This window comes from Hemitrygon akajei, chromosome 6 (genome assembly GCF_048418815.1).
Source record: "Hemitrygon akajei chromosome 6, sHemAka1.3, whole genome shotgun sequence".
NCBI classification, from domain to species: domain Eukaryota; kingdom Metazoa; phylum Chordata; class Chondrichthyes; order Myliobatiformes; family Dasyatidae; genus Hemitrygon; species Hemitrygon akajei.
In genome coordinates, this window is record NC_133129.1 from 187,733,157 (window position 1) to 187,747,071 (window position 13,915).

General features: G+C 41.8%; 1 protein-coding gene across 1 annotated transcript in view; it reads left to right on the forward strand.

The window, feature by feature from the left end:
* Positions 1–13,915, forward strand: part of psmd13 (proteasome 26S subunit, non-ATPase 13) — a 58,978-nt gene that overhangs the window by 29,008 nt on the left and 16,055 nt on the right. The window contains exons 7-10 of the mRNA XM_073050000.1: positions 1,292–1,463; positions 4,610–4,689; positions 4,997–5,122; positions 5,596–5,658. Of these exons, the coding sequence (XP_072906101.1) occupies positions 1,292–1,463; positions 4,610–4,689; positions 4,997–5,122; positions 5,596–5,658 (441 nt within the window). The remainder of the gene's footprint in view (positions 1–1,291; positions 1,464–4,609; positions 4,690–4,996; positions 5,123–5,595; positions 5,659–13,915) is intronic.

Genomic DNA, 13,915 nt, shown 5'->3' on the forward strand with positions numbered 1-13,915 from the left:
AAGGTGTGTGGTTCTGTTTCGTATGCCCACCTAACTTGTGAATGTTTGGAACCCTTTGTCCTCCTAGCATTTGGTCCTTAAGCTGACAGTTTGTTGTTCTTTTGTTCCTGTTGTCACAGCGCAAGGATTCAAAGTACACTTATTATTAAAGTATGTATACAGTAAACAACCCTGAGATTTGTCTTCCCACAGACAGCCATGAAACAAAGAAACATGGAACCTGTTCAAAGAAAACATTAAACACTCAACATGCAAAAAAGAACAAATTGTGCAGACAGTAAAAAATGAATCAATAATACACAGAATATCAAACATCAAACTGCAGAGTCCTCAAAACTATCTAGGAATGTTCAGTTTAGTTCAGTCCAGTTCAATTTAGCGCTGTGTTGTTCATTAACTGCAGGGCGTAGAGTCAGGCAGCCCAATCAAAATCGCTCAAAATAGCAATAAAAAAAGAAACACATATAACATGAGCTGCACAGTTCTCTAAAAATGAGTCCAATCCACAAACCACACTGATTAAACCTTGCCTAAGACCCAAGACACCTCCTCCAGCAGCAGCAAGTGAGATTGCAAGGGAAACCAGTCAAATGCAGGCAGACAGTGCTCACCTTCTGCACTCATCCTCGTTGTTTTCAATCTTGCTCAACCCTTTAATTGGTGAGTTGGTAGAGAATTAGAGCTGGTCACAGGTTCGCGTTCTGTGTTTAGGCTCACTTCGTTCTCAACTACACCGACTTCCCCTAGAGACAGCAAAGGTGCAGGATTGCTCATTAGCCCAAAAATACACTATCAAAATGTAAAGTTCCAGGGTCCAATCGCACACAGGTCAGTAGTAGAAGTATATTACAAAGAAGGAGAAGTAGTTTCGTGAACAGTTTGCAGGACATCGCTGTTAGTTGTGTTGGTCACTGGTCCCATCTTGCCCAGATGTATGTGTTTTTCAGAATAAGAACAATAATGACTTATATAGAGCGCTTTTCTTACAAACTATGTGCTTTACAATGGGATAAAGTGCAAACATAAAAATTAAAGACAAAAAGATGTTAATTAAAGGCAGGGTTAAATAAATTGGTTTTTAGCTGGCATCTTAAAAGTTCAACTGAGTCTGCCAGGTTTAGTTATTGAGGTCCACAGTTTAGGAGTGTAGCCCAAAAACTCGACCTGCCAATTATCCTTTGTGAGCGATTTTTAAATTCAAGAGATTGCTGAACGAATAACAGAGCTCGAGCAGGATTATAAAACAAAAGTATTTTTGTGATGGCTATAACCCTCACTGGTTTCTTTCCAGAAAACAATTGAGGAGGTAGATGAGATGCTCACCAACCTCCCAGGGATCACTTCAGTTCACGGGCGCTTCTATGATCTCTCTAGCAAGTATTATCAGATTGTTGGAAACTACGCTTCCTACTACAAGGATGCCCTGAGGTTTCTGGGCTGCATTGACATCAAAGATCTTCCAGGTAAAGATGGCAAGGAAGCCTTGCTGCAAGTTTGATCTTGGTCTTGCTGGGCTTGTAAATCCCCAGCTGTGGCCGTTCACCTGTTCCTTTAGGAAGATCTAAAATTCTGTGTGCAGTCTGTTTGTCTGGCAATGCAAACTCCCCCTCAGCAGAAATGGGAGATTTTCCTTCAATCCCGGGGTCTGCTTCATCGTTCAATAAAACCACTTTCCTACACTCACCCATTTTCATTGCTTTCCTCAACATCAATAACTACTGCTCTGACCTGAGTGTATCTGGTGACCGAGCCTCCACACACTTCCTGACTAGAGAATTCTAAAAGTACACCAGCTTCTGGTGAAGATGCTTCCTCTCTGAATGGCCAAATGGTCATTTTGAGTCGGAGCCAAGTTTTTCGACCATGTCCCCCACCTCCCTCCTGTGATCTCAGAATTTTGTCATCTCTCAGACTTTGCAAACTTGAGTGCAGTGCAATCTGTCTGAGCTGTCTGCATCTGGTGAATCTTGGCTGTGTCTGAGTACTGTATATGAATATGAATATCTGTATATGAATTCTGTGTACTCATCACAGTATCTCCTTCCATGGGAAGGCCTTATCTGCAGACCCTATTCCAGGTGTGAGCTCTCCTTCCATGGACAGGCCATACCTGTACACCGTATTTCAGGTGTGGTCTATGCTCTTGTATTCAACCTCTCTATTCTACGGGTAACTTATCACCTGTGTGTAGTCTTTCATTAATTTGCAAACAGGGATACTGAGATCTCTCTGAACACTAGTATCCACACATGTCCAGCCTACCTGAAGCCTCACTGTGTCCTCACCACTCACTGTTTCCCAGCTTGGTATATTTTTTACACTTATCCTCTTTTGAATTAATGGAATGGTTGTAACGACTGGAATCTCAGTGTTAATCCCCCTCTCCCAAAGGGAAAGTTACCTGTTTTATTCTAACTGTTCTGTTAACCAGTCCCCATCTTATCCACCACCGATAACCAGGTTAATTAATCACTATGGAAGAAATTTGATTGGGAGGAATTGAAGTCTGACGTAGCATATATCAGTGGAGTAAAGGAAATTGCAGTGGTATAAGAGAGGAGTGGGCCAAAATATGTTGGAAAGAGATGCTGGCAGGGTTGACAGAAGAGTAGCATAGATGTATTCTAAGAACAAAGAAATACTCAAATGTCAAAATAGTACAAGTGTGGCTGTCAAGGGAAGTCAAAGGTAATGTAAAAGCAAAAGAGAGGGCATACAAGAAAGCAAAAATTTAGTGGGAAGACACAGGATAGGGAAGCTTGTAAAAACCTACAGAGAGCAGCTAAAAAATCATTCAAAGGAAAAAGATGAAATATGAAAGCAAGCTAGCAAACAATTGGATACTAAAAGCTTTTTCTAGTATGTAAAAAAAAGAGAGATGAGAATGGATATAGGACTGCTCGGAAATAAGGCCAGAGAAATAATAACAGGACTAGGAGATGGCAGATGAACTAATTGAGTATTTTGTATCAGCCTTCACTGTGGAAGACACTCGCAGTGTGCCAGGTATGAAGGGTGTGAGGGAAGAGAAGTAAGTGCAGTTACTGTTACAAGGGTGAAGGTGCTCAAAAGCTGAAAGACCCAAGGGTACATAAGTCACCTGGACCAGCTGAACTACACCTATGGTCCTGAAAGAGGTAATGATAGAGATTGTGCAGACAATAGTGATGATCTTTCAAAAATCATTGGACTCTGGTAAGGTGCCAAAGGACTGGAAAATTGCAAATGTTACTCCACTCTTTAAGAAAGGAAGAAAGCAGCAGATAGGAAATTATAGATCAGTTAGTCTGACCTCAGTGGTTGGAAAGATGTGGAGTCAATTATTAAGGAGTATTTAGTGACACAGGACAAGATAGGACAAAGTCAGCTGTCAGCTTGGTTTCCTTTAGAGAAAATCTTGCTTGATGAACCTGCTGGAATTCTTTGAGGAGATTACAAGTAGGATAGATAAAGGAAATGCAGTGGATGTTGTATATTTGGATTTTCAGAAGGCCTTTGAAAGGTGCCACACATGAGTCTGCTTACCAAGTTACCAAGTCCATGGTATTACAGGAAAGTTACTAACATGCTTAGAGCATTGGCTGATTAATAGGATTCAGTGAGTGGGAATAAAAGGATCCTTTTCTGATTGGCTGCCAGTAAATAGTGGTGTTCCACAGAGGTCAATATTGGGGCCGCTTGTTTTTATGCTGTATATGTGATTTAGATGAAGGAATAGATGGCTTGATTGCCAAGTTTGCAGATGATAGGAAGATTGGTGGAGGAAACAGGTTGGCTGCAGAGGGACTTAGATGAGGAGATTTAAACGTCCGTTTAAAACAGAGATGCAAAGAAATTTCTTTAGACAGACAGTGGTGAAATCATGGAATTTGTTACCCCAGGCAGCTTTGGAGGCCAGGTCGTTGAGTGTATTTAAGGCAAAGCTTGATAGGTTCTGAATTGGACATAGCATCAAGGGTTACAGGGAGAAGGCCTGGGAGTCGGGCTGAGGAGGGGTAAAAAGGATTAGCCATTATTGAATGGAGGAGCAGACTTGATGGACCAAATGGCCTAGTTCTTCTCCTGTGTGTTGTCTAAATCCCAGCTTTTTCTTACCGAGTGAAGTACATTAGTTGAAATCTTGTCTTTGGGAACCCTATAACAGTATGGTACTTTGGCAGATATAACGGGTCTGATTGCTATGTCCAGGGCAGCTCCTGTGGTGCCAGAAGTGAGGCTGCAGGTCCTCAGCTCTTGGCCGTTTATCTCCCAGTCCCGTTCCATAAGACCATAACGTGTAGAGGGAGAATTAGGTTAGTTGTACTCATTGTACGTGTAGGTTGTCTTTGACTCAAAACCACACATTTTGCTGCATGCCTTGATGTATGAGTGACAAATGCTGTTGATACTTAACTTTAATTCCCACCCTCCAACTTGTGGTCAAGGCTTGAGTTTGTGGTCCACGTGCTTGGGAGCCCTTGCGTTATTGGATGAGGAGGCTCAGCAGTGCATGGGTGGAACATCTCATCCTGTTTCATCAATAGTTCCTCAGTGCTAGCTCTTTCAACCCATTGACCCCAGACGTTTGTTGCAGCATACTTATTGTAAATCTTCCTTCCTCTTCCTGCAGTGGCCGAGCACCAGGAGCGAGCGTTCACTCTGGGACTGGCAGGACTGCTGGGCGAAGGTGTCTATAACTTCGGGGAACTGGTGAGTGTCTGTAGGTGAGGAGAGTTTACCCAGCGAGTGTCTCTGGGTGAGGGAGTTTACCCGGTGAGTGTATCTGGGTGAGGGAATTTACCCGGTGAGTGTGTCTGGGTGAGGGGGTTTACCTGGTGAATGTGTCCGGGTGAGGGAGTTCACTCAGTGAGTGTGTCTGGGTAAGAGAGTTTACTCGGTGAGTATCTCTGGATGAGGGAATTTACCCGGAGAGTGTTTCTGGGTAGGAAGTGTTTGCCTGTCTGTAACTGTGTCATTGTGTGTGAGTGACATTGGATTGTCTTGTGACCGTCTCCAGCTGATGCATCCTGTGTTGGAATCTCTCCGGAGCACCGACAAGCAGTGGCTGATCGATACATTGTATGCCTTCAACAGTGGCAACGTGGAGAAGTTCCAGGCTCTGAAGACATCCTGGGGGCAGCAGGTGTGATATTCTTGGGGGGGGGGGGAGATGTTTGTGGGTGGGACACTTGTTGGTGGATAATGAGGAGGGGAGGCACTAGAGGTGGGATATGGATGGGATATCTGTCCAGTGGGTAGAGATTGTGAAGACGCCTTGTTGTGGAGCTAGGGTTGCGTGGGCCAGTGGTTTGGAGTGGTGGAATGCATGAAGAGGTATGGTCAGGAGGAAGGTTGGTTTGGCAGGACTGTGGCTCCGAAGGTGGAAGTAAAGGTGGCAGGTTGGGTAGGTGGGTAGGGCTGTGCACATGGTTGGCTGGGACAGGTGGGAGAAAAGCTGGGTTGCTGTTGCAGGAAGCTGCAGAAATGGATCACATGGAGCTGGTGGTTGGTGTGTGGGGGAGAGACTCATTCGGAGGAGATGTGTGACTGGGAATGGTGTGGGCAGGGTACTTCAGCAGGTTACTGATGAATAGTCTGACTGTTATGTGTCTGCAGCCGGACCTGAGGGCCAATGAACTGCGGCTGATGGAGAAAATCCAACTGCTATGTCTGATGGAGGTGAGTGAATGAACTCCCCCCACCCTGGACAAACTAAAGCCCCCTTCAACCTCTGTTATTGTCTGTTATGGTGGAGGAAAACCATAAACACCGAACAATGCCAACCTTTTAACCTATCAATCGAAGCTTTCTATCCCACATAACCCTCTATTTCACTTAAATTGTTTTTTAATATCTGTTTATTTATTTTGTTTTGCATTTAAAATCTAATTTTGTGTTTTAGTACTGTTACTTTATTTCAGGAGGTTAATAGTAATAATCCGGGAGATTATAGGTCTTTGAGACTCAAGGCAGTGGGAGGGAAGCTGTTGAGAAGAATTTTTGGGTTAGGATGTAAGTGCACTTGGAATACCATGGTGTAATGTCATATAAACTTGAATGAGTGTTTTAAGAAGTTAAGACAGTAGATTCTGTCCATATTGACATTTGACAAAGTTCCTTGTGGATAAGACCAAATCAGTCATCACATTATACAACATAGAAACAGGCCTTTCAGCCCACCTTAAAAACATAAGGCATAGGAGCAAAATTAGGCTATTCAGCCCATCATGTCTGCTATGCCATTTCATCATGGTTGATCCTGGATCCATCAACCTTAACCACCTGCCTTCTTGCCATATCACTTGATGCCCGACCAATCAGGAATCAATCAACTTTTGTTTTAAATGTACACAAGGAGCTGGCCTCCACCACAGTCTGTAGCAGAGCATTCCACAGATTCACCACTCTGGCTAAAAAATTACTCCTCACTTCTGTTTTAAAAGGTCACCCCTCAATTTTGAGGCTGTGCCCTCTAGTTCTGAATACCCCTGCCGTAGGAAACATCCTCTGCACATCCACCCTATCTAGTCCTTTCAACATTTGGTAGGTTTCAATGAGATCTTCCTCATTCTTCTAAATTCCAGTAAGTATAGGCCCAAAGCTACCAAACGCTCCTCATATGTTAACCCCTTCATTTCCCCAAAATCATCCTCATGAACTTCCTTTGGACTCTACCCAATGACAACATGTCCTTTTTAAGATAAGGGCCCCAAAACTGTTGATAATACGGCCTGACTGGTGCCTTAATAAAGGCTCAGCATTATCTCCTAGCTTTTATATTCTATTCCTTTGAAATAAATGTCAACATTGCATTTGCCTTCTTTATCACAGATGCAACCTGTGAAATATAACCATATAACAATTACAGCAGAGAAGCAGGCCATCTCGGCCCTTCTAGTCCATGCTGAACGCTTACTGTCACCTAATCCCACTGGCTCGCACTCAGCCCATAACCCTTCATTCCTTTCCTGTCCATATACCTATCCAATTTTACTTTAAATGACAATACCGAACCTGCCTCTACCACTTCTACTGGAAGCTTGTTTCACACACCTTCCAATCTCTGAGTAAAGAAATTCCCCCTCGTGTTACCCTTAAACTTTTGCCCTCTAACTCCCAAATAACCTTGTGGGAGTCTTGCACGAGGACACCTAAGTCCCTTTGCACTTCTGATATTTGAATTTTCTACCCACTTAGAAAATAGTCTGCACTATTGTTCCTTTTACCAAAATACATTATCATACATCTCCCAACACTGTATTCCATCTGCCACATTTTCCAATTTGTCTAAGTCCGGCTGCAATCACATTGCTTCCACAGCACCACCTACCCCTCCACCTATCTTCGTATCATCTGCAAACTTTGCCATAAAGTCATCAATTCCATTATCTGAATCATTGACAAACAATGTGAAAACCAGCGGTCCCAATACTGACCCCTGAGGAACAGCACTAGTCACTGGCAGCCAACCAGAAAATGCCCCTTTATTCCCACTCGCTGCCTCCTGCCTGTCAGCCATTCCTCTATCCATGCCAGTATCTTTCCTGTGACACCATAAGATTTTAACTTGTTCAGCAGCGTCATGTGAGACGCTTTATCAAATGCCTTCTGAAAATCCAAATAAATGACATCCACTGCCTCTCCTTTGTCCATCCTGCTTGTAACTTCCTCGAAGAACTCCAACAGATTTGTCAGGCAAGATTTCCCTTCACAGAATCCATGCTGACTGACTTATTTTATCATTAGTCACAAGTATCCTGAAGCCTCTTCCTTAATGATGGACTCCAACACTTCCCCAACCACTGACATTACTCTTACTGGCCTATAATTTCCTTTCTTTTGTCTTCTTCCTTTCTTAAAAGAGTGGAGTGACATTTGCAAGTTTCCAGTCCTCTGAGACCATGCCAGAATCCAGTGGTTCTTGAAAGATCATGACCAATGCATCTGTTATCTCTTCAGCAACCTCTCTCAGGACTCCGGGATGTAGTCCATCTGGTTCAAGTGACTTATCCTCCTTAAGACCTTTCAGTTTGCCTAGCACGTTTTCCTTTGTAATAGCAATGGCACTAACTCCTGCTTTTTGACACTCACGGAGCTCTGGCATACAGCTAGTGTCTTCCACAGTGAAGTCTGAACCAAAGTACTTACTAATTTCATCTGCCATTTCTTTGTCGTCGTCCTCCCATTACTACCTCACCAGCATCATTTTCCGGTGGTCCAATATCTCTCACCTCCATTTTACTCTTTATATAAGTGAGCTTTTTTTAGTTGCCTTTTGTTGGATTTTAAAAGCTTCATAAGCATCCAATTTCCCACTCAGTTTTGCTACCTTATATGCCCCTCCCTTGGCTTTTATGCATTGCTTAACTTCCCTTGTCAGCTATGGTTGTCTACCCTTCCCATTTCAGAACATATCTATCCTGCACCTTGTGAATTATTCCCAGAAACTTCAATCATCTCTGCTCCGCCGTCATCCCCACCAGTATCCTCCTCCAATCCACCCAGACAAGCTCCTCTCTCATGCCTCTATTCCATTGTGATACTGATACATATGACTTGTGCTTCTTTCTCTCAAATTGCAGAATGAATTTGATCACATTATGGTCACTGCCTCCCAAGGGATTTTTTACGTTAAGCTAATAAGATCTGGGTTACTACACAACACCCAATGTACGATAGCCTTTCCCCGAGTAGGCTCAAGGACAAACTGCTCTAAATAGCCATTTCATAGGCGTTCAACAAATTCTCTCTCTTGCGATCCAACACCAACCTGATTTTCCCAATCCCATATTCCATGCCTTTTCCAGCTCCCTTTGCAATCTCAACCCCACATCTTGACTGTTATTTGAAGCCCTTAATTGAATTGACTTTGTTTCTTACATCCTTCATATAATTGAGGAGTAAAAATCTTTACGTTACGTCTCCATCTAAATGTACATACCTGAAGGTACCTTTTTACACACCTGTTCTTGTAAATGTCCTGAACCATGGGAAATTCACAACTACAGATGCACTGGGCTGTCTGCACCACTCTCTGCAGAGTCCTGTGATTAAGGAAGGTATAGTTCCCACACCAGGCAGTGATGCAGCCGGTCAGGATGCTCTCAATTGCGCCCCTTTAGAAAGTTCTTAGGATTTGGGGGCCCATACCGAACTTCCTCATCCATCTGAGGTGAAAGAGGAGCTGTTGTGCCTTTTTCATCAAACATCTGGTGTGTGTACAAAATAAGGACACTGAGGAACTTAAAGCTGTTTATCCTCTCAACCCCAGATCCATTGATGTTGATAGGGGTTAGCCCATCTCCATTCCTCCTGTAATTCACAACCAGCTCCTTTTGTTTTTGCGACATTGAGGGAGAGGTCGTTTTCTTGACACCACTGTAGGCCACCTCATTATTTTTTGAGATAAGGCCAATCAATGTTGTGTCATTGGCAAATTTAATTAGCAGATTGGAGCTGTGGGTGGCGATAATCATTTTTTAAATATCCTTGCAGTTTCTTTACAACCATGAAGATTCAACATTCTCTGACCCTATGTCACCTCTTTCTAAAGATGCAATTCCATCTTTTACCAATAGAACCACACCACCAGCTATGCCTTTCTGTCTGCCCTTTCGATACAAATATACCCTTTGATGTTAAACTCCAACTATGACCTTCTTTCACCCACAACTCAGTGACGCCCACAATGTCATACCGACCAATCTCTAATTTGTCACGAGTTTGTCCACCTTATTCCAAATGCTATGTGCATTTAAATACAGTCTGCATTCCTGCATTCTTTACCCTTATGAATTTTGCCTCTGTGTTACAACTTAACTCTTTGCTCTGTCTGCAGTTGTACCCAGTCATTGGCTTCTCCTTTACATTCATGTTACCGTGGGAAACATCCTCTCCACATCCACCCTCTATGGTCCTTTCAACACTAGGTAGGTTTCAATGAGATCCTCCCAAATTCCAATGAGTACAGGCCCAAAGCTGCCAAACACTCCTCATATGTTAACCCCTTCATTCCTGGAATCATCCCCACTGGACTCTCAAATGACAATCCTTTCTGAGAAATGGGGCCATAACTGGTGACAATACTCCAAGTGCAGCTCACTCATGTCCTATAAGTGCTCAGCATTATCTCCTTGCTTTTATGTTCTACTCCCCTTGAAATAAATGTCAATATTGCATTTGTCTTCTTTACAATAGACTCAACCTGTAAATTAGCCTTCTGGGAGTCTTACACGAATCCTTCTGCACCTCTGCTGTTTGAACCTTCTCTCCGTTTGGATAATAGTCCACACTATTGTTAAATTTACCAAAATGCATTATCACAGATTTCCCAACACTATTATATCTGCCACTTTATTGCCCATTCTTCCAATTTGTAAAAGGCCTGCTGCAATTGCATTGCTTCCTCAGCACTACCTACCCTCCAACCTATCTTCATATCATCCACAAACTTTGCCACAAAGCCATAAATTCCATTATCTAAATCATTGACAAACACTGTGAAAAGTAGCAATCCCAAAACTGACCCCTGAGACCACTAGTCACTGGTAGCCAAACAAAAAAGGCCCCTTTTATTCCCACTCACTGCCTCCTGCCTGTCAGCCATTCTGCTGACCATGCCAGTGTCTTTCTTGTAACACCATAGGATTTTATCTTATTAAGCTAATGGTTCTATCGCCAACACAAATAAAGCAGGTGATAATGGACAACCTTGTCTAGTTGACCTTGTTAACTGAAATGATATTGAAATTTGACCATTTGTCACTACTTTAGCTTTGGGATTAGTATTTAAGGTTTTAATCCATTTTATGAAAGATAGTCCTAATCCATATTTTTCCAATACCTTAAATAAAAAATCTCATTCCAATCTATCAAATGCTTTTTCTGCATCTCAGGCAACTGCCACACTCATTTCCTCCCTCTTTTGTGCCAAATGAATTATGTTAAGTAACCGAGATACATTATCTGCCGATTGTCTATTTTTGATAAATCCTGTTTGATCCATATGTATTAATTTTGGTAAGTATTTGGATAATCAATTAGATCAAATTTTTGCTATTTTATAGTCAGTATTCAACAAAGAAATAGGTCTATATGATGTTGGTTTTAAAAGATCTGATGTTCTATCTCTGTTAAGTGTGTTTCTTGTAAAAAAGCTATATCTATTTTCATTTTCTTAATGTATGTTAAAATTCTTTTTCTTTTCACCGGTCCATTAAGCCCATTAACATTAAAACTTAAAACATTCAGTAAATTAGTCATTATTTTTAACAGGGTTACTCCAATCTATAGTAATACCTAACCTTTCAACTTTCGTAGTACCTTGGGGAATCTTTTTAAAATTCTCCATGTTGCTATGTGTCTCCCACCCGATTGTCCAGGCAAAGAAAGAAAGATAAAAGAAAAATAGATTATAAAGAAAAAAATAACAAAATAACCCCCTACTAATGTTGTGAATAAAAAAAGAACACAACATTACCCCCCTCCGTTGTACGGGTCATGGCAATAGCCATGATTACACACGTGAATCCCGTAGCAATCAATCCGAAGTTCCCCCAGCTCCCCCATAACATAAAAAAGTATATATAAGAAAGGAAAAAATAATATCACTACTCTCGATTAATATTTCTCAAATTTTTAACTTTCTCCCCCTGTATCGTATAATTAAGAATATATTTAAATATTCTTCTGTCCTTAAACATCCATCAACTCCATTCACTGTCCCTGTATTCATCTTTAATCAGTTTCACTTTTAAATCTTTGGCTGTGGTTAGCGAATATTTGGGAGTTCTTGTGCAAATTCTTCTGCATCCCGATAATCAGTAAAAAATCTTCTTTTTCCATCATCCAAAAAAATGATTAGGGTTGCCGGGTGGCGCAATATAAATTTATAACCTTTTTCCCATAAAACTTTTTTCGCTGGGTTAAATTCCTTCTTTCTCTTCAAAAGGTCATAACTTATATCAGGATAGAAAAGAACTATTTTCCCTTCTATCATCAATGGCCCGTTTCCCTTTCGGGCACATTGGGCAGCCACCTTCAGGATCTTTTCTTTATCTTGATATCTTAAGCATTTTATCAAGATTGATCGTGGGTTTTGATCAACTTGAGGTCTTGGTCTTAAGGCTCTGTGAGCCCTTTCAATTTCAATTAACTGGGTTCCTTCTTCCATTTCCAAAATTTCCAGAATCCATTTTTGAAAAAAATTTATTGGATCCGCTCCCTCTATACCTTCTTTAAGTCCAACAATCTTAATATTATTTCGTCTGCTAAAATTTTCAAGTACATCCACTTTTTCCAACAACCGTTTTCTTTCTGATGTCCAGGCAGAAATATTATCTTCCATTTTATTCACTCTATCAATGGTGTCTCTGGTTATTTCTTCCAAGTTTTTAATTTTCTTGTCCATTTTGTCCTGTCTTTTCATCATTTTATCAAACATAATCTTCATATTGTTAATATCTTTTTTATTACTTTTAATGCTTTTAATTTATGCATTATTTGCACCAAAGTTTTTTTAATGTCTCCAATATCACCTCCAACCTCTTCCTGTTGCTCTTCTTTGTTTGTCTCTTCATCTTCGTCTGATTTATCCAGAGAATCTGATTCCACCTCATATTCACTTTCACTTTCAGTTCCGATCATAGCCGGGATTTGTAAATTGGGTTGCTTGTGTTTGCGCATGCCCCTTCCTTTACGCATGCGCAATTCCTGTTGCTCTTTTTTTTTTGGAAACGGTTGATGTTGCCGCAGTTTCCTGTTCTGTATCGCCGGAGGTAAAATGCACTTGAGCCCAAGGCTCTTTCATGGCGGCCGGCCTTGATGCTTTTCCAACTTGTGTTGTCTTCAAAGTAGTAGTTTTCTTCTGCTTCTGTTTAGGGGGCATATCTTAAGACAATCCTGAGTAGTTTATAATTTTTAAAAGGTATTTACTAACTTTTCTTCACTTAAACATTATTTTACTGGTTTTTTACGGGAGAGCTGGATTTCCACGTCTCGATCCTACATCATCACATGACGTCCCCCCTTTCGTTGGTTTTTATGCAGTTAACTTCTGTTGTCAGCCACGGTTGCCTAGTCCTGCTATTTGGGAACTACTTCTGTGGGACATAACTATCCTACATTTTGTGAACTATTCCCAGAAACTTCAGCCATTTCTGCTCTGCCATCATCCATAAGACCATAAGACACAGGAGCAAAATTAGGCCATCTGTCCATTCAATCATGGCTGATCCTTTTTTTTCCCTCCTCCTCAACCCCAGTTCCCTGTCTTCTCCCCATAACCTTTGATATCATGTCAGATCAAGAACCTATCAATCTCTGCCCTAAAAACACCCAACAACCTAGCTTCCACTGCTGCATGTGGCAACAAATTCCACAAATTCATCACCCTTTAGCTAAAGAAATTTTTCCGCATCTCTGTTTTGAAAGGGCGCCCCTCTATCCTGAGACTGTGCCCTCTTGTCCTAGACTGTCCCACCATGGAAAACATCCTTTCCACATCTACTCTGTCTAGGCCGTTCAACATCTGGAAGATTTCAATGAGATCTCCCCCCCCCCCCCCCACCATCCTTCTGAATTTCAGTGAGTACAGACCAGAGCCATCAAACGTTCCTCGTATGATAACCCTTTCATTCCTGGAATCATCCTTGTGACCTCCTGGACCCTCTCCAATGCCAGCCCATCTTTTCTAAGATGAGGGGCCCAAAACTGTTCACATACTGAAGGTGAGGCCTCACGAGTGCCTTATAAATCTTCAGCATCACATCCGTGGTCTTGTATTCTAGACCTCTTGAAATGAATGCGAACATGGTATTTGCCTTCCTCACCACCAACTCAACCTCAAGTTGACCTTTAGGGTGTTCTGCACAAGGACTCCCAAGTCCCTTTGCATCTCTGATTTTTGGATTTTCTCCCCATTTAGAAAATAGCCCGC